Source organism: Trichoderma citrinoviride, assembly GCF_003025115.1.
Source record: "Trichoderma citrinoviride strain TUCIM 6016 unplaced genomic scaffold BBK36scaffold_2, whole genome shotgun sequence".
Lineage (NCBI taxonomy): Eukaryota > Fungi > Ascomycota > Sordariomycetes > Hypocreales > Hypocreaceae > Trichoderma > Trichoderma citrinoviride.
Genome location: NW_020194710.1, coordinates 754,854 through 780,640, shown reverse-complemented (window position 1 = coordinate 780,640; position 25,787 = coordinate 754,854). Strand labels below are relative to the sequence as shown.

The 25,787-nt window shown below is 54.4% G+C and overlaps 11 protein-coding genes across 11 annotated transcripts; 6 read left to right on the top strand and 5 right to left on the bottom strand.

Moving 5' to 3' along the window:
* Nucleotides 1-92: 92 nt before the first annotated feature.
* On the top strand, nt 93-878 carry BBK36DRAFT_1131735 (ribosomal protein L38). The gene is made up of 4 exons (XM_024892011.1): nt 93-245; nt 321-354; nt 529-657; nt 808-878. Exons 1-4 carry the CDS (start codon nt 216-218, stop codon nt 840-842), a joined length of 228 nt encoding a protein of 75 aa, XP_024752799.1. The 5' UTR covers nt 93-215; the 3' UTR covers nt 843-878.
* A 376-nt stretch (nt 879-1,254) lies between these two features.
* BBK36DRAFT_1137909 (hypothetical protein) lies at nt 1,255-1,896 on the bottom strand (the record flags this gene model as incomplete). Its single annotated transcript, XM_024893204.1, has 1 exon — nt 1,255-1,896. The coding sequence occupies one exon, from the start codon at nt 1,894-1,896 to the stop codon at nt 1,255-1,257; it is 642 nt and encodes a 213-aa protein (XP_024752798.1).
* Nucleotides 1,897-4,674: 2,778 nt separating this feature from the next.
* BBK36DRAFT_1109912 (mevalonate kinase) lies at nt 4,675-6,240 on the top strand (the record flags this gene model as incomplete). Its single annotated transcript, XM_024889527.1, has 2 exons — nt 4,675-4,872; nt 4,945-6,240. The coding sequence occupies 2 exons, from the start codon at nt 4,675-4,677 to the stop codon at nt 6,238-6,240; spliced, it is 1,494 nt and encodes a 497-aa protein (XP_024752797.1).
* A 360-nt stretch (nt 6,241-6,600) lies between these two features.
* BBK36DRAFT_1134223 (alpha subunit of hypothetical CAAX farnesyltransferase) lies at nt 6,601-8,405 on the bottom strand. Its single transcript, XM_024892232.1, has 3 exons — nt 8,332-8,405; nt 7,580-8,200; nt 6,601-7,491 (listed from the first exon to the last, which is right to left on the bottom strand). Exons 1-3 carry the CDS (start codon nt 8,381-8,383, stop codon nt 6,617-6,619), a joined length of 1,548 nt encoding a protein of 515 aa, XP_024752796.1. The 5' UTR covers nt 8,384-8,405; the 3' UTR covers nt 6,601-6,616.
* A 642-nt stretch (nt 8,406-9,047) lies between these two features.
* On the bottom strand, nt 9,048-9,629 carry BBK36DRAFT_63581 (hypothetical protein; the record flags this gene model as incomplete). Its single annotated transcript, XM_024898405.1, has 2 exons — nt 9,048-9,511; nt 9,584-9,629. 2 exons carry the CDS (start codon nt 9,627-9,629, stop codon nt 9,048-9,050), a joined length of 510 nt encoding a protein of 169 aa, XP_024752795.1.
* A 295-nt stretch (nt 9,630-9,924) lies between these two features.
* Nucleotides 9,925-12,045, top strand: BBK36DRAFT_1187238 (hypothetical protein; the record flags this gene model as incomplete). Its single annotated transcript, XM_024896528.1, has 3 exons — nt 9,925-10,120; nt 10,182-11,488; nt 11,563-12,045. 3 exons carry the CDS (start codon nt 9,925-9,927, stop codon nt 12,043-12,045), a joined length of 1,986 nt encoding a protein of 661 aa, XP_024752794.1.
* Nucleotides 12,046-12,447: 402 nt separating this feature from the next.
* On the top strand, nt 12,448-13,388 carry BBK36DRAFT_1156046 (hypothetical protein; the record flags this gene model as incomplete). Its single annotated transcript, XM_024893890.1, has 3 exons — nt 12,448-12,469; nt 12,535-12,614; nt 12,714-13,388. 3 exons carry the CDS (start codon nt 12,448-12,450, stop codon nt 13,386-13,388), a joined length of 777 nt encoding a protein of 258 aa, XP_024752793.1.
* Nucleotides 13,389-13,889: 501 nt separating this feature from the next.
* BBK36DRAFT_150161 (hypothetical protein) lies at nt 13,890-14,394 on the top strand. The gene is made up of 2 exons (XM_024897576.1): nt 13,890-13,964; nt 14,052-14,394. The coding sequence occupies exons 1-2, from the start codon at nt 13,900-13,902 to the stop codon at nt 14,386-14,388; spliced, it is 402 nt and encodes a 133-aa protein (XP_024752792.1). The 5' UTR covers nt 13,890-13,899; the 3' UTR covers nt 14,389-14,394.
* Nucleotides 14,395-14,684: 290 nt separating this feature from the next.
* Nucleotides 14,685-17,504, bottom strand: BBK36DRAFT_1111544 (glycoside hydrolase family 3 protein; the record flags this gene model as incomplete). The annotated part of the gene is made up of 4 exons (XM_024889713.1): nt 14,685-16,556; nt 16,634-16,722; nt 16,797-17,224; nt 17,449-17,504. The coding sequence occupies 4 exons, from the start codon at nt 17,502-17,504 to the stop codon at nt 14,685-14,687; spliced, it is 2,445 nt and encodes an 814-aa protein (XP_024752791.1).
* A 4,794-nt stretch (nt 17,505-22,298) lies between these two features.
* On the top strand, nt 22,299-23,438 carry BBK36DRAFT_1156043 (alpha/beta-hydrolase; the record flags this gene model as incomplete). Its single annotated transcript, XM_024893889.1, has 3 exons — nt 22,299-22,371; nt 22,433-22,601; nt 22,673-23,438. The coding sequence occupies 3 exons, from the start codon at nt 22,299-22,301 to the stop codon at nt 23,436-23,438; spliced, it is 1,008 nt and encodes a 335-aa protein (XP_024752790.1).
* Nucleotides 23,439-23,867: 429 nt separating this feature from the next.
* On the bottom strand, nt 23,868-25,762 carry BBK36DRAFT_1134218 (hypothetical protein; the record flags this gene model as incomplete). Its single annotated transcript, XM_024892231.1, has 8 exons — nt 23,868-23,879; nt 23,910-24,042; nt 24,073-24,092; nt 24,135-24,347; nt 24,390-24,472; nt 24,503-24,614; nt 24,657-25,528; nt 25,732-25,762. The coding sequence occupies 8 exons, from the start codon at nt 25,760-25,762 to the stop codon at nt 23,868-23,870; spliced, it is 1,476 nt and encodes a 491-aa protein (XP_024752789.1).
* Between the last annotated feature and the right edge of the window lie 25 nt (nt 25,763-25,787).

Below are 25,787 nucleotides of genomic sequence, written 5' to 3'. Positions count from 1 at the left end.
TTTCCAAGCTTGCTGTGGCTTGCCCGGCTTGTTCTTTGTGTCTCGCAATTGGGATGGTCCGTGCGTCGCCCGCCCCGCGAAGCTGGAGCGCACAAAAACAATTTGTCCCGGAAAAAAATCCACCATTATCTCGAATCTGAATTTCGTACCCTCTCCGTCGTCCTGTCCTTAAACTCATTTTCCCCGTCTCACCGAGTCGATCAAATACCGCCAAAATGCCCAAGGAGGTCGCTGACATCAAGAAGGTGAGGCAGTTTGCTCTATACGGATTATACACGAGCTTTTGAACTGGGCATTGCTAACGATTCTCTTGTGCACAGTTCATCGAGATCTGCCGTCGGAAGGACGCTTCCTGTATGTGTATAGTCGAACGCAGCTAGCCGAAGGGCTGCCAACTCCCCCTTTCTTCCCCCATTTCTTCGGCGAGATTTCGAGAAAAGAGAAAGCGAGAGAGAGGATGAGGAGATGGGAATGAGAGACTGAGCAAAGAGGGGAATTGAAGTCGACTAACGTTGGGAAACTATGCAGCCGCGCGGATCAAGAAGAACAAGAAGGCCCACAACATCAAGTTCAAGGTCCGATGCCAGAAGAACCTCTACACTCTGGTGCTCAAGGACAATGACAAGGCCGAGAAGTTGAAGCAGAGCCTTCCTCCCAGTATGTCATACCGAGAAGCCCCCACGATTCCCGATTACATGCCCTCTTGTCGAGAGACACGAGAGAGAGAGAGACAGGAGAGAGAGAGAGACAGGAGAGAGAGAGAGACAGGAGAGAGACGGAAAGCTAACAAGACGTTGTTCTTAACAGACCTGCAAATCGCCGAGGTCCCCAGGAAGAACTAAGGAATTTGCATTGGTAAACAAAATCGGAAAATAGGGAACAAGGTCGTTCTTCGGTACAGGAAACAGAAAAACTGCCTAGTGCTGGCCAGTTGATTCTTTGCCAAGGACATGTCCTATTGAGGCGATGCCGGAAAGGGTCGAATTATAGATATATTTTCTCCATGTTTGTTCTTTTTCCAGCATTTGTTTTTATGCCATGACTGAGAGATACAAATAGTGTGGGAAAGTCCAAACAAAAAATAAGATACCTAGCATCGCAGGCCGGCGTTTTCTCTGCCAACTTTGCGTGAATCTTTCTCTTCCAATAAAAACAGAAAAGGGTATTTCCTTCGCTCGTTGAAAATCTCAAATCCTCGATCCTCGGTGTTTCTTTCCTCGAGAAAGGGGGGAGGGGGGGGGGGCTAGCTCCCTTTCACACGACGTGTCTGAAGCGGCGATGATCCTTCTTGAGGGCCAGATCCGCCAAGCCCTCCAGTCGTTTCCTCGGGACATCGCCCGTCCAAAAGACGATGAGATCCTCCTTGTCCTCCTCGCCAGGCGGCTTCTCAATCCTCCAGCCCGCCCAAATGCTCTTCTCCAGCCCCTCGGCCCGCAGCTCATCCTCCAGCGCCCGGTACCTCTTCTGCAGCGCCTCCCGCTGCTCGGCCGCGACGGTGATGCGACACACGTCAAAGACGTCGCTGCTGTCCTTGTGCTGGAACGCCTCCCGCATCTGCGCCCGCGCGCCCGCGGGCTCCATGTGGAACAGCAGCACGGAGTCGCAGCCCGGCGCGGCGAACTCGCTCAGGCTGCCGTTGGCCGTCCGGTTCTCGGGGCTCTGGATCCACTCGCCGTGCGCCTCGACCGAGTCCCAGGGCGCGGTGATGAGCAGCGTCGACTGGTCCGCGGCGTCGGTGTACATGCTGCTGAGGTTGGCGCCGGGGGCCAGGTTGCACGGCTGGTTGCGGCGGGCCCAGTTGTCTTGGATCTCCTGGCAGGTCATGAGCGTCTCGAGGAACTCGAGGGCGTCGTAGTTGGGCCGGAGCTTGATGATGGCGAACTCGGTGACGGGCATTGTTTGGGGGGTGGTTGTGATACGAAAGGGGGGGCGCTGAGGGGAATGGGCGATTGTTTCTTCTTCTGCTTCTTCCTATTTTTTCTGGTCTGTTGAATATGGATTATAGGTCTGGAAAGACGCAGCCGTTTACTGCGGATGCTATGATGTACTGAGGGATGTATCTGGATTAGGCAGGCCTGTGGTGACGATGACTCTCCGCGGACTTAATAACCTGTGGTTTGCGTAGGATGGTGGTTACCTAGAAGCATCACCAGCCAATTTCCAACCAGGCCCTCACACTTTACTTATAAAACGCCCGAAGAACCACAAGGAAAAGCCACAGACGACCCAAGTCCCATCAAACAAAAGAAAACGTGACCTTGGTCGGAAGTACGCGTCGCACCGAATCGACAAATCACGGGGAACATACCTATTCCTCACAATTTTGGATGCGAATAGTAGTGTTATCGTAGTAGTTCCCTTGAGGCTGGAGGGGGGGGTTGTCGTCATCGCCCCGCGCATCGCTTGTCGATGGAACCGGAAGGGAGGCCGCGCAGTGACAGGATGGCGGTGGCATTGCGGGCATCGTTCGACTTTCTGCGGTTTAGGGTTTTAGGCTTTTGGAGATGGTCGGGGGTGGCGCTGGTTGGAATTGGGGAGAAAGGGTTGAAGGGTGGGGGGAGAGCTGAGATGGAGGCTTGGCAGGGACTTGGGGAAGATGAGGTTCGGGGGGTTTGTCATGGGTTGTTTGTTATTGGACGTTGCAAGCATGTTGCTACGAAGGTTGCTACGAAGGATACATGATGGATGGCTTGGGGGGTCCTGAGTTGTTGTGTGTCATCTGAGAGCTATCGCTGATGGTTCTGCTCCGGGAGACGACGGATCAACTCCCGGAGACGATGGATCAAAAAGGGCGTTATTAGAGTGCTTATAAGTCGTCGGCCTGTCTTGTTCGAGTCCTCGCGTTCTCGACTGGCACCCAGGAGCATACCTTGATACCGACGATGCTGCTGCAGACCGAGTGTCCACATTGTACCTCGGTGAGCATATGTTCTGTGGTGGCACTCGAGAGAGGTTTGTCACTGCTGCCGCATCATGACGAGACACGATTGACACTTGGTGCAACATATTGTCACGAGCAAAGAAGGTCCGAAATGGGAGGCGCAAATCCTGCCGCTGGGCAGCCATCGTGTCTACAAGCCTGGTCACAAATGCTTTTATGTGAAGTTGTCTGGTTAACTCATCTGAGGATCCAACATGGACGTGATGAGCTGAGACACCCCGTCAATGGAGAGATGATCTACCTGATGCTATCGTCTAGGCCGAGGCGCATAGACGCAGAAACTGTTGATGCGAGGATGCTTGACTTGGGACGGAAAGCTAGTATATCGGTCACACTGATGGTTCTGGCCTTGTTGAGCAGATGCCGTTCAGACAGACGAGAGTCGCGGAGATGGGGAATCGTTTGGGCATCAGGCTGGGGTGGAGGTGCATTTGCATTGCGGATAGACTCGGATTCGAGGCCGATAATCGTAGCTTGTTCTACTTGTACGGTAGGATGATTCAAAGAAAGAGAGATGAGTGTAAGATGACAAGAGCAAGCACACCGAGTGTACATCTTAGTCTGTTATCAACTTGAAGTAAGGTCAATATGGGCCTTATCACCATCATTCTCTTCCAGTCCTTTCATCTTGGCAAGATGCGCTGCTTGCATCACCCCAAATTCCCCCAAAGCCGAAACACGACTGAAATCCTGCGACAGCGAGCCAATACGAATACGCAGCGGCATCCCGCACTCGACTGTTGGCAACCCGAACCCACTCCCTCTAGCAAGCAAAAGTCGGTGCCAAACCAGCCAATTGGTTCCCACCCAACTGGTAATACGTCTCTTCCAATTGGCGCCTCGTCGTTATTGTCACCCACCGGCCATCCTCATCGGGTCGTTTGCTGCTCAAGTTGTACTGACATGTACAAAGCCCGCTGAGCGGTGCCTTTGGGCCTAGTCGCGGCCGGCTAATGCAGGCTCGCGGTTTGCGGCATCGTGGCAGCAACCAAGACGGACGGACCTCGTACGCGCATTCGTGTAAGACGCCCACCTCCATCGGCGAGGTGTACTCATAAGTACCTACCTACTGTACTGCAGCACAGACTTGACAGGTTTCTTCTCGCGCTGGACATCTTGTCATCGCCTGCTCTCACAGAATGGATGTATAAGGTAGGTAATATTCCTCTTGTTCAATAGTTACCTAGATCGCACCTCTGTCAATTGGGAACAACTACCTCTTGTATTACTGCTCTGGACAGATTGTGGAAAAGGTCTGGAAGTTCGGGGGGACCAACCCCAAAGTACCAAGTGCGCAGGGTCCTTCTCCTTGCACTCATTTGGCAAGGCCAACTCGCGCTAGCTCCCGCTGGTTGAGCAGCACCAGCACTGTCCGCACTGTAGTCGGTACATCTCCAAGACATCCCACGATTGCTCCAACGTTGGGTTGGACAAAGCCTCTTTATCGCCCACCTCCTTTCTCCCACCACGAACCTCGAGCCTCGAATTGTTGGCAGCTGTCCAGGTCACCTGTCGCGCCCACTCCAGTACGCAATCCGTACGACGACTGCTCCTGCGCGACAGAGGACAGATACGGTCAAACCCCCAGCATTCTGCCCCCCCTGGCTGCTACCTATCCTTGCCAACATAACCTCCAAACGACCCCTCTGCCCCTCGTCTCGTGGGCGGATAGCCAGGTCACCACTCGAGCCCGCCGTCTTTCCAGTCCTCAACGGCTGCCAAACGAAGCCCAGATGTCTGACGGCACAGACGCCCCCAATGTCTCCTTCGACGAGGCCAAGCCGTCCGTCAATGGCGGCGGACAGTCTCTGCTTGGGCACCAGCGCAACATGTCGCTTCGTCGGCCGTCTGCCCCCATGGCGCCGGCCTTTATGGTGTCTGCGCCAGGCAAGGTGATTGTCTTTGGAGAGCACTCAGTTGTCTACGGAAAGGTGCGTATAATGTCATAATTGAAATACGAGTGTTCAATGGCTAATTGGTCTCTTTGCGCTCCCCTTATATAGGCTGCCATCGCTGCCGCCATCTCCCTACGATCATACCTCCACGTCACAACGCTCTCGAAGTCGAAACACACCGTCTCGCTTCGCTTCCCCGACATCGACCTCACACATACCTGGGACATTGACAGTCTCCCGTGGGCAGCGTTCCACCATCCAGACAAGAAGAAGTCGTATTACTCCTTGGTCACATCGCTCGACGAGGAGCTGCTGGCCGCCCTGCAGCCACACATTGACGAGGTCTCCGCGGATAGGCCTGAAGATATTCGGAAAGTCCACCGCAGCTCCGCCACCGCATTCCTCTACCTCTTCCTTTCCCTGGGATCGCCGCGCTTCCCAGGATGCCTCTACACCCTGCGCTCCACAATCCCCATCTCCGCTGGCCTGGGCAGCAGCGCTTCTATATCTGTCTGCTTGGCCGCCTCCCTCCTCCTCCAGCTGCGGACGCTCTCCGGTCCCCATCCCGATCAGCCTTCGGAAGAGGCTCGCCTCCAGGTCGAGCGCATCAACCGCTGGGCCTTTGTGTCCGAGATGTGCATCCACGGAAATCCTTCGGGAGTCGATAACACGGTGGCAACACAGGGCAAAGCCGTGGTATTCCAGCGAACAGACTACAGCAAGCCACCGTCAGTCCGCCCGCTATGGGACTTCCCCGAGCTGCCCCTGCTTCTCGTGGACACAAAACAGGCCAAGTCCACGGCGCACGAAGTGGCCAAGGTTGGGAAGCTGAACAAGACGCATCCCAAGCTCGTCGGCACCATTCTCGACGCCATGCACAACGTTACCGATGCCGCCTCGGAGCTTATCGAAGCCAAGGACTTTGATCCCAAGGAGGAGGAGAGCCTGCGCAAGATTGGCGAGCTCATGACTATCAACCACGGCCTGCTAAACTCGCTGGGTGTGTCTCACCCCAGGCTGGAGCGAGTCCGCGAACTGGTGGATCACGAGGGCATCGGATGGACCAAGCTCACGGGCGCCGGCGGCGGCGGCTGCTCCATCACGCTGCTGAGGCCAAACGTGCCAAAGGAGAAGCTCGCCAAGCTGGACAGCCAGTTCGAGGCCGAAGGCTATCAAAAGTTCAGCACCACTCTCGGCGGCGACGGCGTGGGCGTCCTGTGGCCGGCTGTACTGAAGAACGGGCTTGACGAAGACGAAGACGGCATGGAGATTGACGTGGACTTGTTTCTCAACGCACAGGGAACCGAGGGTGTCGAACGGCTCGTCGGCGTCCACGGCGACGGCGGCGAGAGAGAAGGCTGGAAATTTTGGCGAGTGGAAAGCGAGCAGTCGGGCCATCTATGACCAGCTAGTGTTCGATGCAGACGGACGTGAGCGTCTGGCTTGTGAAGGGCGGCGAGGGAAGAGACAATGTGACTGAGTCTGGCGTTCGGTATCAATGGCGACAGGGGCAATCAACATAGCATGCGGTTTTTGGGGCATTCAGAGCGAAAGGGAGGGGGAAAGGGTTTTCAAGCATCGGCTTCTACTTCTACGCATGAGCACTTGGTCGCTTGTTAGGCGTTTAAGGAACCGTTTTCGCTTTATGATATGATAAGCCTAATAATGAAATCATTGCTGATAGAACGAGGTGAACTTGAGGAGAGTGAGCATTTTCACATTTGGAAGAAAACAGCCATACATATAGACAACAAGATCAGAATGGCCACGCTATGCTACTCTACTTTAGCTCTGCCATTCGGTACTTCCAGTATCCCTCTCGCACAGGATCCCACTTCTCCGCCAGCCGCTGCAGACACAGCCTGGCCTTGTCCACGTCCCCTTGCTTGTGGTACACTTCGGACATGAGGTCCAGGGCATGCGAGCTCCTGACACTCTCGCCCTCGCCCCCCAGATCCGAAAAGAACTGCGACGCGAACTCGGCCACCGTCTCGAGGCCGCGTCCGCCCTTGACCAGCACGCCGCGCAGGTAATGCCACGCAGACTGGTTCTGGGGCGCGAGCGCAATCTTCTCCTTTGCGTACGCCGCCTCCCTGTCGACGACGGCGGCGGGGACCCTGGGGTCGGGCTCCGTGGGGGCGCAGCCCGGCGTCGAGACGGCCGGGTCCGAGAAGACGATGAAGAAGCGGTGCGACCAGGCCGAGTTGTTGCGCAGGTCGTCCTCGATCATGCTCTGCGTGGTGGCGAGCTCAAAGGGGCTCCAGTAGCCGAGCTTGGTGACGAGGTACTGCCTGTACGACCAGACGTGGTAGTTCTTGGTGTCCTCGGCGAGGATGCGGGAGATGAAGTCGGTCTCGGACTTTGCAAACTGCCGGGCGGCCTCGGGGTCGGCGGCGGAAAGCGTCGCGGCGTGGTGGTGGTCGAGGAGGAGCTGGCGGTGGTGCCAGATCTGGTAGTTCTTGAGGTTGTCCAGGGCGACGCCGTTGAGCCACTGGATCTCGTCCAGGACGGGCAGCCCGAGGGCGGAGACGATCTTGAAGCGGTACAGCCAGACGGTGTAGTGGGCTGGGTTCATGGCGATGACGCGCTCGGTGAGGCGCAGGCAGCGGGGGGAGTATTCCTCTGCGGCCATGACGGCGCGGAGGTACGATACGGCTGTTTTGATTTTTTTTTCTTCGGTCAGGAAACAGCTCTTCACTCGGTAATGCATGGGGCTTCTATAGGAAAAGTGTTTTTCACATACCCTCGGCGTATTCGTCTGGATAGGCAATCCTGGCCAGCGCATCCTCGGGCTCCGTCTGAGGAATGGGAGCGACATCATCCCACTCGGGGTCGCTCGCCAGCGGCCCCGGGATCTCTCCGTACAGCTCCCTCTTGAGCTCCGCCATCTCTTTCCGCCTCTTCCTTTCCTCGTCAATGTCCTCCTGGGAAGGAATCTCCTCGCCGCCTTTGCTACTACGGGCAGCAGCAGCAGCCTCTCTCTTGGTCAGGAACTGGCGGTGCAGCACGTCGAGCGCCGTCAGCCTCGCCTGGGTCAGCGTCCGCTTCTTGAGCTCGTCGAGGCGGTACGTGCCGACGTCGCGGCCGTGCTTGTCCTGGCCCCAGCGGTAGCCGTCCTTGAGCCGGCGGCAGGGCAGCCCTTCCTTGGCGACGTGCTTCCAGTACTCGCGGTCCGTCTTGTTGGACAGCGACACGAGGCGGTTGGCCACGGGCAGGACCAGGTTGGCGTGCGCGTACGTCTTCCTCTCGGCCGCCGTCAGGCCTGGGAAGCCGACCTCTTCGAAGCGCTTCTCGACCGGGTTCGTCTGGTAGAAGCGCTGCTTGGACCGCTCGGCGACGGTCTCGGGGGGTGCTTCTGGGGTAGCTGCAGAGAACACAGAAACGGTGCAAGTTAGAACAGGTGGTTTCTTTTGTTCTTTTTTTCCTTTTCTTCGTTTCCTTTCTTTTGCAAAAGTTTTCTTCTGACCTTTAGCGGCACATTTTAAATATTCTTACCTTTGGAGTCGGGAGTGGCAGCCTTTGCAGCGGCCTTGGCCTTGGGCGGCATGTTGGATGCTGGAGATGTGAATGGCGGGGCGTGTTTTTGCGGAGGAGCTGGTGGAATATTGAAGCTGAGGTCCGTTGTGCCCACCAACAGGCTGCAATTTGTCCCCCGCCATTGGCTTAGTCCGGCTGATTGCTTCTGAGAACAATGGGAACAACAATCAGAAGCACGAGGCGCTCGACTTTGCATTGATTGGGCGCTTTTCATTACATTGTGAATTTGAGATTGATTGAATCTTTGATCTAGTGTTGCTTTCTTTCAGCTGTGGATGTCCATCGACGCATCCCTCGGCTTAGATGCAGCCAAGAGTTGGGAGTCTTGTTGCTTGCTCGAGTCTCGAGACTATCAAACTTTCCACCTTGGGTGCAACAAGCTTGTGAGTTTCTCTTTACACCCAACCAGCCATACTATCGTGTCCTTTTCCATTGGCCGCTTGCAAGTATGTGAAGCCTGCGTCGGACTGGTCAATCCGTTCTTGTGTGTCGAGTTGCCAAGGCAGAGAGAGGCTGGTCCGGCGAATCGCACTCGGAAAGTCAAGCATGGCACGAACGAGAGATCCTTGGAACCTTCACCTGACTGTCTGCTGCATTGGCCTCGTCGTATCGGTATGTTTTTGGTGTATAGGGTATCATTCGACATTGCAGTATAGAAAAGGTGTGTGCGTCAATCAGAGAGCGCGAAAGTTTTGAGACATGATGAGCCACCTCTTGAGCCCCCTCGCCGGATTCCTCGCCATGGCGTCCCAGTTGGGCACCAGCACAAACGTCTCGTTGAACATCTTCTGCGGCGCGTCCCGCCCCTTGCCGAACCGGACCTTGCCCATCGTGGTGACGACGATGCTCATCTTGCGCCCGCTCTTCTCGTTCTTGTCGCTCTCGTAGACATTGTCGGGGGCGCCGTACTGGAACGAAGGGTTGATGATGTGCGTGTCGAGCGACTCGATCTCGTACAGCACGTTGTCGCCCTGCGTCTCGAGGAGCCTGGCGTACTCGGCCGGCGTGGGGACCACGGAGCCGTTGATGGAGATGTCGGCCGGGATGGAGTAGCGGGTGGACGAGTTGATGTAGAAGGTGTCGAGCTTAGTGCGGCTGTTGATTGCCTGGTAATAGCTGCTCACAAAGTTCTCGGCAGCTATTTTTTTCCACGTTCAAGTTAGCGATGCAAGCCTCACGCGATATGTGTGTAGATGCCAAGTCCACGCGCCTTCGCTGGAAGCTCTCACTTCCGTGTCCGCGTCTGGCAGTGTCATGATGCCTCTGTCTCTGGCAGCATCGGTGCCGCTTCTGGTCTCACTGCTGATGCTTCCTCGTTGACTTTTCCGCTGGAAAGGGGCGGAAGAGCAACAAACAACTGGAAGTTATGGCTCCGTCCTTGTTGTGACGCGAAGAGAAAAGTTGCCGCCTTTCTTCCCATGACGTGCAGAATGCCCCGCATATCGCACAGTTATCGTGGTAGCCAATTCGTACTATCAGCACTGTATCAGGCAATTTCACGATCCCATCTCCAGCATCTCAACTCCGAACGCAAAGCTTCGTCACAAAACGATGCTCTCTCTCAGACCGCGGGCTCTTTCCGGGCTGCGGCAAGCTCAGCCACGGCTGGCTCTGCCGTCCGGCTGGATCTGCCCTGGCTGCAGAACGGGCTTCGCTGCTGTGCGACGCTGGAACAGCTCTCAGACGCCTGCGGGGTCCAGCGAGAAGCCGTATTATATCACGACACCCATCTTCTATGTCAATGCTGGTAATTCCATCTCCTGCAGTGTTTTTCTTTGGGCGGAGCGGCTGACATTTGGCCCAAAAAGCTCCCCACATTGGCCATCTTTATACCATGGTCCTGGCGGACGTGATCAAGCGATGGCAGCAAATCAAAGGCAAGGAAGCCTACTTGTGTACGGGAACGGATGAGCACGGCATGAAGATCCAGAGGGCTGCCAGCAAGCATGGCATGGAGCCAAAGGAGTTCTGTGACGGCAACTCGATCAAGTTTCGAGAACTGGCGGCCGCGGCCAACATCTCAAACGACTTCTTCATCCGGACCACTGACCAGGAGCACAAGGACGCTGTATCGCAGTTCTGGTTACATCTCAAGCATGCGACGCCTGAGAGCTTGGGGCTGTATAAAGGCGTCCACGAAGGATGGTACTGCGTTAGTGATGAGTGCTTCTATCCTGAAGACCTGGTGCGGCCCAGTATCGCGCCTCAGACCGGAAGGAAGATCATGGTCAGCACGGAGACGGACAACGAAGTGGAGTGGGTAAAGGAAGAGACGTGGTTCTTTCCTTTGACAAGGTACAAGGACGCTTTGCTGAGTCTCTATGATGAGAACCCTGGGTGGATCAAGCCGGCTCATCGAATGGCAGAGGCGAGAGACTGGATCGAGAACCACCTCGAAGACCTGTCCGTCACCAGGCCCGCCTCCAGGCTCAACTGGGGCATACCGGACCCTGAGGATCCCAACCAGACCATCTATGTCTGGGTAGATGCTCTCATCAACTACATTACCAAGGCCGGGTACGGTAGCAAGTGGCACTCGGCCAAGGAAGACATGGGCCTGTGGCCGGCCGATCTCCAGGTCATCGGAAAGGATATCCTGCGTTTCCATACAATCTACTGGCCGGCCTTGCTCATTGCCCTTGGCCTGCCTGTTTCGAAAGGGTTCCTCTGTCACAATCACTGGACCATGTCCAACCGCAAAATGTCCAAGTCGCTGGGCAACGTTGTCAACCCCTTTTTCGCCATCCAGCGATGGGGCATTGACCCCCTGCGATACTTCCTCATGCGCAACGCCAGTCTGAACAAGGATATGAGTTACTCCAACCAGCTGATTGGTGTCGTCTACGTGAAGGAGCTCCAGGCAAACATTGGCAATCTCTTTTACAGAATTGCGAAGCCAAAGGCAGCCCTCAGGTGGTCGACTCTCGAAGCCGTGACTGCCTATCGCAATGGAGAGTTCAGCGCCTGGGCTGAAACCCATGATGCAGACGATGTCGATGCGACTTACTTTAGCCTGGAAGGCTACTTGGCTGAGAGCCCCGTGGCTATCTGCAGAGAAATGGACGACTACAACACGAGTGGCGCGATCCGGGAGATTTTCGAGCTGCTGAGAGAGGTATGCATATGCCATGGCTCGATATACTCACCTTACCTCATATGGGCTTTGTATGCTAACTCGCGATGCATTAGACGAACCGCTACGTCACAGACGCCAAGCCTTGGGACATTGTCAAGCGTCAAGACGCAGAATCCCGCACGCTGCTGAACTGGGTCATCTTCAACTGCGCAGAAGCCCTGCGCATCGCCGGCATCCTCCTTCAGCCCATCATGCCCACCAAGGCATCAGAATTGCTCGATGCCTTGGGTGTTCGGCCTGATAGACGCACCGTCGAGTTTGCAGCCAAGGGGAAAGATGCCGATTACGGTACCGAGTCCAAGCCAGTCGAGCCAGCGCCCCGGATGAGCAAATGGGACACCATCTTCCCACCAACACCGAGTGCAGAGCTGTCGGACGACGAGCTTACAGAACACTTGCGGGTGGCTCTGCTGGACAAGACGAGGAACAAGATGAACCAGATGGCCGAGCTGCTGGCCATGGAGGCGCGGATGGGCGAGGAGGCGGTTGCTAAATTCTTGGCAGATGCGCATGCAGCCAAGACCGGACGTCAGTGAAGAAGAGCATGGGGGTTTGTCGGGGCTTCATATGGGTAGCGTGCTGGGCTTGTACGAAGTAGGAATATTTGTACGATATGGATGGACGAGATAAAGGGGCCGGTTCAAACAAGGTCGCCACTTTGCAGCATGTCATTTCAAAAGCATAATCATAGATGAAACACCGCGCTCATCGAATGAAGCATAATCAAAATGTCTGTGAGTCAAAAGAGGATAGATTGCGTTGTGCAATGGGTGGTTGACAGCAAACCCGTTGTAAGTTGTAAGTCAAACTCGTCACTTTTTTAGTCGGGCAAATGCGCTTAGCCCACCCAACACCCCCATTTTCCCTCTTCCAACTCAAGCAACCCTCAATCATATAAGCCAAACCCCCCATGCGCAGAGCGAAAACTGGCTCCAAAGATGAAAGTCAACGAGAAAATCGGTATGAACAAAAGATTCTTTACTACTCTGCTTCTCTTTCCCTCTTTGCTAATCACATGGGGACAGCCATCTCAACGAGCAAAGCCTTGCTGGTGCCGTATGAAGCCCACCATGTGCTCACCTACCACGACTGGATGCAAGATCCGGTACCAGCCGCCCCTTTCTCTCCCTCCCTCCCTCCCTCTCTCTCTTCTGTCCTGCTTATTTGCTTACAGTGTAAAAATGGTTAACATACAAAAAAACAGGCCATACAGGAGGCAACCGCCTCAGAGCCAATGACGCTGGAAGAAGAATTCGAGAACCAGCTGTCGTGGCGGACGTCGCATGACAAACTGACGTTTATCGTCTGTGAGCCGTTATCAAACGGAGAGAGCGTCGTCACGGCTCAAGGCGACGATGCGCCGGAGAAGATGAGAGGCGACATTAACTTCTTTCTATATCTGGATGACAATGACGATGAGGAGGGGGAGGAGGAGGAAGTTGCTGCTGCTGGAGCGAGGGGAGAGAGCAGCAACACGATACGATTGAGAGGTGAAGTAGACGTCATGATAGCAAGGACGCAGCACCGCGGAAAAGGCCTTGGGGAAGCCGCCGTGCGGTCGATGTTGGGCTATATACGGCGGCACCTGTCAGACGTGCTCGACGAGTACGCAAAGGGAGAGGGGCTGCTGCTGCTGGATGGCGGCAAGGCGGCGGCAGCAGCAGCAAAGGTGCAGCTGGTTGGGTTGATGGCCAAGATCAAGGAGGACAATGCGGGAAGCAGGGCGCTGTTCGGGAAGCTGGGCTTCAGGCAGGAAGGGGAGGCGAATTACTTTGGAGAGGTGAAGATGGTGATGGGGTGGGGGGAGGGGGCTGGAGCTGGAGCTGGAGCTGGGATCGAGGAGGGGTTGGGGTATCGGGAGTTGGAGTATGTGATGTGAATTTTTTGTTTTGATTTTTTCTGGTGTAGATTCTTTGTGATGGCTTGTGGTGGTTGATGTGTGGGATAGAGTCATTTGTGGAGGCTGTTTTTTTTTCTACCTTGCCTTGCCTTTCTATTTCCTTCTTGGGTGCTACTGACAAGTAAATAGATCCTGAATATTCATGGCCAGACGTTTCAACTCTTTCGCAATGTCAAGTCTAAGCTGAGCCATTCTGCATCATCACAGACACAGACACAATCTCTCGCATCCTCGGTCAACAGCCTCACACAAGTACCAGTAGCCTCGTCCCCACAACTTTACCCCTCCAGCCAATCCGAAGCCCCCAAAAATTCAACACCAAACAACCAACAACTCAACTCTCAACTCTCAAACCTCCCAAACCACCTAGACTACCTACCATCACAGCTTTCCAACCGGCCCAATTCCGCCCACCCGGCACTCTCTCTCCTCCCCCAACAGCGGCACGACAATCAACGCAAAAAGTGTCGCCGCCTCCTTTCTTTCCACAATGAACTCCATCATCCGCCTCGCGCGGCCTCTCCTCGCCCCGCGCATCGCGCCCCTCTCCCAACGGTAAACCATTCATCCTCCCCCTCCTCTACTCAACCCTCAAACCTCCCAATCGCAATCGCTAACAATTGCTTTTTTTTCGCCCTCCAGGACATATACATGCCTCTCCCCCCTCCGCCCAACCCTATCCCCAACCTTCCGACCCTCCACCACCGCCAGCACATCCTTCACTCCCGCATCATCATCACCATCATCAGAAGTCTCAGCAGCAGCAGCAGCTGACGTCGTCCCCGTCGCAACGGCCGTCTCCGCGCACCCCGCCCTTCTGGGCATGCAGCTGCGCTTTGGCCCCCGCAACACCATGAACGGCCACACGAGGCTCGTGCAGAAGCGCAGGCACGGCTGGCTCAAGAGGACGAGGAGTAAGACGGGGAGGAGGATCTTGCAGAGGAGGAAGCTCAAGGGGAGGAGACACGTTGCGTGGTAGAGGGAAGGGAAGGGGAAGGGAAGGGGAGTTGCTCGGAAATTTTGGGAGTGGGCGGAGGAATATTACGTTTTTGTGAGGACGAAATATGTGTGGTGATGGGTATGGATCTTGGGAGCGGGAATGGGATGTATATCAAAAGGCAAAGCGCATCTACTAGATATAGAGAGCTGCATTGCAATGTACTATTACTTGTCAGACATAGGGCTCAATCACGACAATTGGGAACAATCAAGTCCAACATAAAAAGGCTAGTCATTTCAAGAAAGGCACATGCTATACTAAGCTAAATCACACATCTACACCGGCCCAACGACACCCGTCTCACATTGCAAAGTATCGGCATGACATACAATACTCAGCGAATCGCTGGCATCCCCAATCCATATCTTATATCCTCCATCAACCGCGGGGACCTTCCAATCCTGCGCCACCACGTCCCACACACTGACGTCCTTGCGTGTAAGCGTCAGCGTCACAGTCGTCGTCTCCCCTGGCTTCAGCTCCTTTGTCTTTTCAAAGTCACGGAGCTGGACAATGGGCGTATCGTAGTCGATATCGTCCGGAAATTGGAGATACGCCTGCACGGATGCCTTGCCAGCGAAGTCATCGCCCGTGTTCTGCACCGTCACCGTGAGGTTGTACGCAACGTCCCAGAGCGTAGGATTGCCTCCTTCGCCGCCGCCAGCACGAGCGCCGGGCTTCTGGGTGGTGGAATAGCCGTCGGGGTACGGATACTTGCCCGTCTCACCATCAAGAACGGCTTGGTTGGCGTCACCCTGCGACAGCCAGGAGTATATGTAGCGGGGGATTGTGTTGAAGCCCGAAGGCGCGACGGCTTCGCTCGCAGATGGAATGGACTGCGCAAAGCTGGGGACATTGCTCTTGGCCGCGCGAGCCGGAGGGTATGTGCTTAGCTGGGTGACCTTTTTGATCGATGCTGCCTTGAAGGTGAAGTTTGTGTAGCTCAGGCCGTGACCAAAGGCGTAGCGAGGCTTAGTCTTGTTCTTGTTGAGCCAGCGGTAGTCAATGTACAGACCCTCCGTGTATGTGTCTTGCGGCTGGTTGAGAAACTCCGAGTCAATGAGCGTGGTGACGCTACTGGGCAGGTCGTCCTCCTCTTTCGTGATGGAGTAAGGCAAGTGTCCGCACGGCGAGGTGTGTCCAAAGAGGATATTTGTAAGTGACTTTCCAGCTTCCTGGCCGGGCAGGTGTGCAATGAGCACAGCCTTGACGGATGGCAGGTCGATCCACTTCTCGAGAATCAGGGGGCCGACGGTATGTATCACGACGACGACGTTGCTGAACTTGCTAGCGGCATCTTGCACCAGCTCGTCGCCGTTGTGCCATGCGTATAAGCCAGATTTGTCGCGGTCGCCGTGGTTGCCTTCCACGGTGTAAGTGTTCTCGCCCGAGTCCGAGTTGATGAAGACGATGGCGACATCGCTGTCTGATACATCGCCGACAGAAGGGAACTTGTCCGTGTTGTAAAAGGTGACATTGTCTGCCTCGGCTGTAATAGCTGAGATGGGATCGTCCAAATACGGGTAATCAACCGTACCAGATCCCCATCCTTGGCCCAGAGTTCCCTTGTTACAGTTGCGATCTGTGCATGAATTGATGCCCTTTGGGTTTTTCTGCGCGTCAGTGCCGAAAACTTTGAGGTGCTGCGATGGCGATAGAGGAAGGATGCCGCCGTCGTTCTTCAACAAGGTAATAGCCTCCTGAGAAATCTGGCGAGCAATAACGTCGTGGTCGGCTCGGACCGGAACAAACTCGTTCGTGACTCCAAACGGCGACAAGGGCAACGCAGCAGGATACAGCGGGTTGACTGCAGAACGGGAGTTGGTGTCGAAATTCGTCGCGGGGTATCCCTTGTCCTGGCCCATCTTGTACCATGCAGCCGCTATTCGTGTAGCCGCGTCGTTGATGCGATCCATGGGAACGGAACCGTTGAGAGCGGACCGAGTGAGCTCATACATCCAGTATGAGCCGCCAAAGAAGGGGATCTGAACGTCGCCAGGCATGTCCATATCCAGGCCGGCAATGGCAGAAGCGACACCGGACATGTGAGCGAGCCAATCGGTCATGATGAAGCCCTGAAAGCCCATCTCGTCCTTGAGGAGGGCATTCATGAGGTAGGGGTGCTGAGAGCACGCAGTACCGTTCACCTGGGTGGTGATAAGAAGTATTAGTAGTCTCGAAACCTTCTTATAGGCTTTGTGCCACTCGACTCGGATTCACTTACAGCATTGTATGCCATCATGACGGCGCCAACACCCGCTCGAATGCCCTCAGCGAATGGCCAAGCATAGAGTTCATGCAGCGTCCTATCATCTATTCCCCCGACAAGTCTTGTTAGCATCTCACCCGACTCCGTTATTCCCAATACCGCCGGAGACAACACCTACCAATGTTTGAGCTGTATGCATATTGAAAGGGGTTGTACATGCGGTACATCTCCTGCTCGTTGCCAAGAAAGTGCTTGATAGTCGCAATGACCCCCTGCTCCTGAACGCCCTTGATCGTCTCTCTTGCACCGACGGCTTGAAGCACAGGATCAGCACCAAAGCCCTCCCAGTTGCGGCCGCCCTTTGGCTTGCGGCCTATTGGTCCAACCGTTGGTCCCAGCCAGACGTTGACGCCCTTGCCGCGATTCTCCTTTCCAATGGCCACACCGCGCTGGTACATGAGCGCCTTGTCGAATGTTGCGCCGACGGTGATTCCGTCAGGGAACGCCGTTACATTGTCCGCATGTCGGACGCCCGCAGGGCTGTCGTTGAGACACAGCTGGGGGAAGGAGACTCGGAGAGCAGAGCCTGAGTTACCGGCACAACGTCTAATCAGAGTTAGCTTTCATCTCGAACTAGGTTTCTTATTCCAGCATATGGTGTACGAGACCAGTTTGCCGGAGTTATGACAAAGACCATCCATCACTCGAAGAGGCTTCAGTCTGTGCTTTTGCAAGTCTCCAGATTTAACTCACCCTGTTCCACTAGTCAGCATACAAGTACTCGCTCATTCACAGTCTGCAACTGCCTCTCATCTTGACGAAGCCAACACTCACCCATGTAGATACCCGTTCCTGCGGTGATATTCGTCTTCTCTGCCAGAGTCATAGAGTCGACCAGAGCCTTGGCCTTGGTATAACTCTCTCGCCAGTCGTCCACCCATCCACCGTACGGCGCAGGATAATACGGCGGCACATAGTAACCATCCGGGACCCAGGCTTGGGCCGCGGCTGCTGCTGCTATCTGCGCATTTGCCGACGCAGCAGTAGGTCCGGCACTCCCCAGTGCAGCCAAGCCGGATAAGACACACGTCACGGTAGACAACCTGACGCTGTCGGAAAACGAGGGCATAGTGCCAATTATCCAGAGCATAAACAAACAACAGAGCGTGGCTGATGCGTATGTAGAGATTTTAGAAGCGGACGCCCGTGGTCTCGCGTGCTCCAAAGAAGCATGGTAGTAGTACTTTGCAGTCAAAGGTCAGCTCCTTTCCAAGTGGATGGGACGAACGATGGAGACGACGTCGAGTATATACCTTGAATCGCTTCCCCATCTTGATGAACCCTGTTGAGCCCCGATGCCCAAGGGAGTAGGAACTCATCATGCATGAGGACCACGCACGCCAGCCTCGTGTTCGCGGTGAGACATCAGCGACCCCCCTCCTGCTGGCCCAGCCAAGCCAAGTTCCAAGGGAGAGGGCCGTGGCAAAGAGACTGGCCCATTTTCCGGTTGTTTTTCTTGCTTCTCTTCGTACAGATAGACCAATGCTGCCTTTGTCTGTGCTTCACGCCCACAGTGGCTCATGGACGGCAGTCAATCACTACTCCATCCGTACTGTGCATTGTATCGTCCCAAAGACGGGCATTATACCAGCAAGCCGTGTAGACACTCGGACAGCAGAGAGGCCCCGGTTGGAGAAGTGCAGAAACCAACAAGGCCAATCAGGCGCAGGCATCCCCTCTCTTTTGTTCCCCATGCTTCATCTGCTGTTCTCTGCATTTTCCAAGCCAAGAGCCGAAACGCTTGCAATGTGGTTGCACTTGCACCATGTCCTGCCCGCAGAAGCTGCTCGTCGCATCAACAAGAAGGCGGCCATGAAGTCAGACGGACGATCCCACGTCACCGCCTCCAGCTGGCAGATGCACGAATGGGCCGCCAGCCCAGAATTGGGAACGTCACCATTGCGCTTTCGGGCTCGCGCATTCGGGCATCAAGCATCGGCCTCGGTGCAATGTCTCGAAAAGGCCACCGCGGTGGAGCGGCGCTTGAATTTCTCTGCGTTGTTGTCCAAGCGTATTGACTGTATGTACGCAGTAGTGGCGGGGATATCCGGCATGGCGGCGACAATGGCAGCGAGCGGCAACAATAGCAGAGCATGTAGATACGAACCAGGGTCGAGAAGGAGGCAGGCTAGAGAAGCAGATCAATGGCGTGGCTTGGCGTAGAAACACACGCATCGCGTGGAGCAGCGCCACAGGGTGAAGCTGAATAGGTCAACTGCTTTTCGAGGCTCGTCGGACACATTGAAGGCTTAGTCATGTGGCATGACGAGGAATGATGGACAACTCCAGGAGGGTGACGCTCGGCTCGGGTCAATCGATCTAGAACTCTTCTGGTCATATTATGGAGGAGGATGGCCCATCGTTAGCGTCCTGCATGGCGATGGGAATGTTGTGCAAGCAGCAATAGTTTGCTTGATCCGAGGAAGAAGAGGACGATGGTGGGTGCCATCAGATATAACCTGAATGCAACGATGGAAGACCCCGCGTGATGGCTTTCCTTTGGTGGCTGCTGGCTGTTGATTCTCTGCAACTCGCGATTCGATACTCCATGTCGATGGGAACACTCGCATCTCACCAGATCAGAAGCGATGTGTGATGGTGAGATCTAGGTAGATGCTTCATGTTTGACGATGAGCTCGATATGGGGGACGTAACAAGGATAATCCGGCAGTACGTGCATGTACCTCCCGAGTCGTACTCGTACATCGTCTTCATCATGTACTGCTACAGCTTGGAGTCGTACAGCCAACCAGGCCTACCCTAGAAGGGCACAGGACAACGCCTGCGATTGAGTCTCCAACTCTCTCCTGTAAATATTTTCCGCTTCTAGCTGCTGTTAGCAGCTAGTTAGGGGGGCAGGGATATTTGCAGGGCCCCTACACCAAAGCCTTCTTAGGGCCTAACAAGCCCTTAACACACACACACAGAAGGGAACTTTGAGAGCTTCATACCTTCTGTTCAATCCAACCAAATCAATCAACAACAACGCCGTGATATGCGCCGGCCTCAAGCTGTGTTGCGCGCCGGCTTCTAGCTGTGATACGCGCCGGCTTTGGCTGCGTTGCGCGCCGGCTCTTTCCTTCCTTCCAGCCGCGCTGACGACCCAATTCCAGCCGCGCTGACGACCTCCTTCCTTCGGCTCACGACACTACGATGCCTCAATAACGCTGCTGCAAAGCCCGACCGACCAAAATGCAGATATGGAACGGCAGAACCGGGCCAAAGGGGTAGCCGCAATCAGGACCCCCCTCAACCCTTGCCAACCGATCAATACCATCCAGCCTGACGACGGGTTTTTACGACATCATCGGTATCACGAGGACTCGGAGGGTGCTGTGGCGTTATTTTGGTTATCGGTCATCTACGCTAGGTTTTTTTTCACCCTCATAAAATAGCCGCAGAGGGTTTTTCCTAGATATTTCCTTGCGTCAAGCCTACGTGCCTTGAATGGTCTTGTATCTATTAGATATAGCTAGCTCGGGCCGTCCACATTGCTCCTTAAGGAGATTTAGGCCTTACGGCCACGGACGTTAATATCAAACAAACAAACAAACAAACAAGCGATTGAGTCTCTAGATGCAGACTTGGCCACTGATACATAGGCTGAATGATAAGAAACCATAAGTAGAGGCCTCATCAACTCCTAGTTCGACTGCGGGTCGATTACCAAACAGATAAAGTGCGTCTTCATACAGCCGTCTTGGTCTGGTCTTTCTTCCGCAGCATGATAGCGGCAAGCCCGCTCTGAATCGTCTCAATTGCCGCAGCTTAACTGCATACTTCTTGATACTCCTTGGGAAATCTGTGAGTGGCCACATGATTCTATCTCACCCAATGCTTGGCGGGATGTCTTTCCCAGTCTTTCAAGCTGCCTCCTAAGCGCTGGTGGAGGAGTCGCTGCAACGCTAGAGCCATTTCTCGTGAGCTGCAGATTTGGAGGCATTGCCCGAGATCGGCTGGTCCTACTGTCCCCTGCAACTCCTAAATGTCGCCAGGACAAAAAGCTCGTAGAGAGACGTTGTGGAGTTGGCGAAAGCCGTGTTCGAGCGAAAGAGAGCGAGGCAATGCGTAGAGAAAAAGCCATCAAGCCAGATTTTGTAGCGAGCCGATTCAGCTTGTTCGAAGCCACCCTCTGCATCAATCGCAGCATATCGATGATACTAAGGGAGATATACTCCCAGATCACATGCAATTTCTCATCTCGCAGTAGAAGAATAATTGAAAGAGTACATAGAGAGCCGATGAAACATATCACGCAAATCCGTTTATCAAGACGGGCGTGTACGTTCGTTCGCCAATCGCCGCTCTCCCACGACCCTGAGCAGCAAATCCCTCCCGTTTGCCGATCGAGCCGTCAATACCACCTGCTAGCATTGGCACGTCCGTTGAAGATCACCGGAATCAAGAAGTCATTTGATCGGAATAAAATCCGACGGGCAGGACTATTCCGAGAAACAAAATTGAATGTTTCAGAGAACTTAGTAGTGAGACGGCATGGGAGTCAGCGATGTTGTGCGTGGTTGTCGAAGCGTCGAGTTGACTTACACGGAGATGCTGCGCAAAGCCTCCCGCGACGGGTCTATATCGACTCTGCATATGACTTTGCACGGCCTTTGCTCTTCAATTCTCTCGTGCTTCTCTTCTCAGTTTGTTCCATCACCCTCTAGAGTGCCATTGACCATGAAACCATCCACAAAGGTCCGAGTCTAGCAACTCTACCTGCCATATCGATCACCGAAAGCCTATCTCCCGCGTCCCCTGTCAACTTCAACTTGTCAAATGTCAGATCCTTGAGGCACATCCCCCACGCCAATTCACATTATGTAAGTCATCTCAACAGGGCGCTCTGGCCGTCTCTCCCGATCTGTGGTTACTTTCCCACGAGTGAAAAGTAGCGAGGAATCCGCAAGCAGCCAATCGTCTTTCACAAACGCCATCCGAGTTTCCTATTCCGCAACAATCTCCTCCTCTCCTCTACACAAATCCCGCCGAGAATTTTCATCGAGTCACAACCAACTCGGATCCAACTTCCTTTCCCGCCACGGAGAGGCCTGTCCGGTTTCTATTTTGGGGCGTCGGCTCCGCTGCCCGAGTTTCTACCTGAGTCGCGTTCATGCACGGAAATCTAAGCCACCACCCGCAAAACAGAAGGAAGAAAACAACCACATGGGAGCCCTCACACATGAAGTAGGGCGGGGTAAAACGGGTAACAAAGACAGACGGGAGATTTCGCGTGCCGCAGCATGAGACGCTTTGCTTCATGAAACTTCCGAAAGCTGCCTGTTGCCCTCATGGTATGGTATGGGAAGGTAGGAGGAGGTAGGTTGCATCAAGGGGTGGCCGGGCTGTCCGAGTCTGTGTGCTGTCTCACAATCGTGAGGCGGAAAACTCGTTGCGCGAAATAAATATATAAAGACCGATGGACGAACGTAAATTGCAAGACTGGTGATCCTTTTCCTGGAGATACTGCAAGCGGTCCTGGTGGCGTTCCTGTCGTTCCTGTCGTAGCTCTTGTGAGTCTGTGTATAGTTCAGCTGTTCGCCGAGCCTCAACACCAGCTCCATCAATTTATGATACCCTTTTCCTTCTGTTTCTTTGTACATATACTGTTTTCCTCAAAATGAAGTTCTGGCAACTTCTCTCCCTCGCCGCTGTTGTAGCTGGCAGCCCAGTGTCAACCCTCACAGCTCGACGTAAGTCTCCTCCTCTGCCCCCCTTATTCCACCATAACTCGTTTGCTAACGCCTTACAAAGAGGATGGCGAAAGCTTCACAGCTACCCAAGCAGATCTCACCAACTTTGAATTCTTTGTCCAGTATGCTGGAGCCGCCTACTGTAACACCGAGACGCCCGCCGGACAGCCAGTCGCCTGCGCCAACAATACTTGTCCCGCCGTAGCAGCAACCGTCATCAACTCCTTCGAGTAAGCCCCCCTCCCATTACATACTTGACTGTAATCTAAAAAAATGGAACTAACCATGTGCCTTCTTGTAGAGGCTCTGAGACCGGCATCGGGGGCTTTGTCGCCGTTGATCCCGCCCACCAGCAAATCATCCTCGCCGTCCGCGGCAGCAAGAACATCCGCAACTTCATCGCCGACATCGAATTCGCCTTTGAAGACTGCGACTTCGCCCCGGGCTGCGAGGTCCACGACGGCTTCCAAAAGGCCTGGAACGAGATCGCCGACGCCGCCACCGCCGCCGTCACCCAGGCCGCCGCCGCCAACCCGGCCTTTGGCATCGTCGCCACCGGACACTCCCTGGGCGGCGCCGTCGCCACGCTCGCGGCCACGGTCCTGCGCACCCAGGGCTTCCCCGTTGACGTCTACACGTACGGATCGCCCCGCGTGGGCAACGACGTGTATGCCAACTTCGTCACGAGCCAGCCCGGCGGCGAGTTCCGCGTTACGCACGTCGACGACCCCGTGCCTCGGCTGCCCCCCCTTCTCCTCGAGTACCGCCACGTCTCGCCCGAGTTTTGGCTCTCTACTGGCGACGGCGACACCGTCTCCTATACTGTCGCCGATATTGAAGTCTGCACTGGCATTGACAACGCGGATTGCAACGCCAGCACCGACGGCGTCGATCTCACTGCTCATTCCTTTTACTTTGAAAAGGTCTCGGCCTGCGCGCCCTCTGGGCTGCAGTTTAAGCGTGACGATAACTCCACCGCCTCCGACGACATTGACCAGGCTACCATTGATAGGCTTGTGAGATGGAGTCATGAGGACCAAGCTTTGGTTGCTTCTGGGAAAGCATAAGAGATGCAGAAGGTGTATACCTCATGTTTTGCAAGGCGTTATTGTATCGGCTTTGGTAGGTACTCTCGGGAACAGAAAGCCACAAAGTGACAAAGATAAAACAAGGAGGATGATAATAGGGTTGTAAAGATTTGCTTGAAAAAACCTACTGGGCTGAATCACATACATATCAGCCTGATAACAGATGAGTTTAGTAATTCACAAAAGAGTTACATACGTACCATCGTTATGAGCCAAGGGACTGTCATGAAAATGCTTGGGAGACGACTCGTCATTCTGTCTGCTGCACGCAGTGATTAAATCTTGTATTATCTGCTTTTCATTACTTCAGAAGAAGTCGCATGATCTATCTGAAATGAGACTTAATTCATCATAGCCCGCTTGCCCAGCGCCGCATTCAAATCGTAAGAGGAGAAGAAGACATGAGACTCAGTGAGTGCCCTCAGTTATCATGCCCTGGGCATTCGGTACACCGATTAGGATCACGCCTCGTGGCACTCTGACCTCCTTGACCTTCATGCAGCCAAAGACGTTGACCTCCTTGATGTTCGGGCAGGCTCGGAATATGCACCCGAGGATAAAGTCCGTAACCTCTTCGCAGAAGCTAATCTCGAGATGTCGCAGCTCCGGATACTGCTTCGTTTCACCGAAGGCCTCTTCAAAGGCTTCGCGGGAAATGTTTCGGCAAGCATGCACATTGACATGTCGTAACATACGCCCGGAGTGGTTCATCAGCGCCTTGAAGCCCTCACTGCAGAGCCCAATATTCTTGGGGTTCTCCCGCGGATGAGCAGCATCCAACTGCCGGCACTTTTGAAAGTCCACAAATTCTAATGGCAGGTTTTCCCAGTTGGTGAAGAGTTGAGCAAAGCCGTTGTCTGTCATCACTTCGCTTTCCGTGATGCGAAGCTTGGCTAATGAACGGCAGTGATTGTGAATAGCCTCCAGGACACTGTCGTCGGCATCCGGTACCCTCTTGAAAGACAAGGTCCTGAGATCTTTTCCAATCTGGGTTATACAAGATTTGAGAGCTTCTGGAGAAAGGTCATGTAGGAGCTGCAGACTGAGATGCCGAAGGCTCGAAAGTTGTCCAATCGCAGTGACTCCTGCATCTGTGACCTTTTGATTGTGGCAAACCTTTAGGCGAGTCAGCTGTGGGCAGCATTCTTTCAAAAGCTGGAGAGTTTCGTCTCCGAAATGCCTATCCGTGAAGTAAACTTGTAGTTCCTTCAATGATTTGCCCTTGGCAGCGAGAAACTCGTGCCATTTTTCTTCGCTTAAGAGATTTGCACCATGCAGGTAGAAACTCTCAAGTCGAATATCTCTCGAGAGCAAGTAGTCCATGACCTCGTCTTTGAACTGGACCGCACACCGAACCTTGAATTTCTTCAAGTTTGACGCTACCTGAAGAATGTTGATGAATTCTTGGTGACCCAACTTTGCGCCGTCGTAGATGTGTAGGACTTCGGTGGATGGCTGCATGAACAAGGGCAAGGTATCTGGCTTCAACAGACGCCGCTTGGAGAATATCCGAGCAATCTTGTCGATAAGATGTTCCGGCAGATCACCCAAGCTTTCTGCCAGATCCACGTTCTTTGCTAATGTCTGAACGCAAAGGGTAGCAAGACTTTTCGTGCCGACGTCTCCATCAAGCATGCGACTCTGGATGGTGCGCCGCGAGCCCACGCCGCCGGTCTGTTTCCGGGGTTTCTTCGTAGTAGGCTGTCCCTCTCGCTCTTTGGCTACTTGGCGTCCACAGGGAGCGCACAGCAGGCCTCCGTCAGGTCCAGCCACGGAATAAGGTGTAACGGTAAAGCGTTTTCCGCATATTTCGCAATTCTCCATTTGGCCAGGAAGCGGCGCCCGCCTCTCCTCGAAGATGGCCAGAGCTATGTCGTCGTCGTCATCATCATCGTCGGCCATCTTTTTGCGCTTCTTGAAGGCCTTGCTTGCCTTGATCTTGTCTAAAGCCGCGGTGTTGCGACTTCTTGTCGTCCGGCTCGATGAGCTTGCCTCCACCGTGACCGAGACGGTCTCAACGGTTTCAACAACTTCAGCAGCATTGTTTTCCTCGGTCGTTTCGCCCTGGCCTGCTTGTTGTCTTCGTCGGTCCGCCTCGATTCGGATCTGAGCAGCAGAGATATTGTGCGACTAGGGATGGTGTCAGCGAAAGTAACGTTAGTGATAGACATGCGATTGAGACATACCGCAAGGAAGTCAGTCAAGGCAGATTGACTGGAAGAATACTATCAGCTTGGACCAGCCCAATGATCCATGACATCGCTCTACTTACGGCCCAGTAATGTTACGACTCGGCCGCCCATTCTGATTTTCTTCAATTCGGCGCGA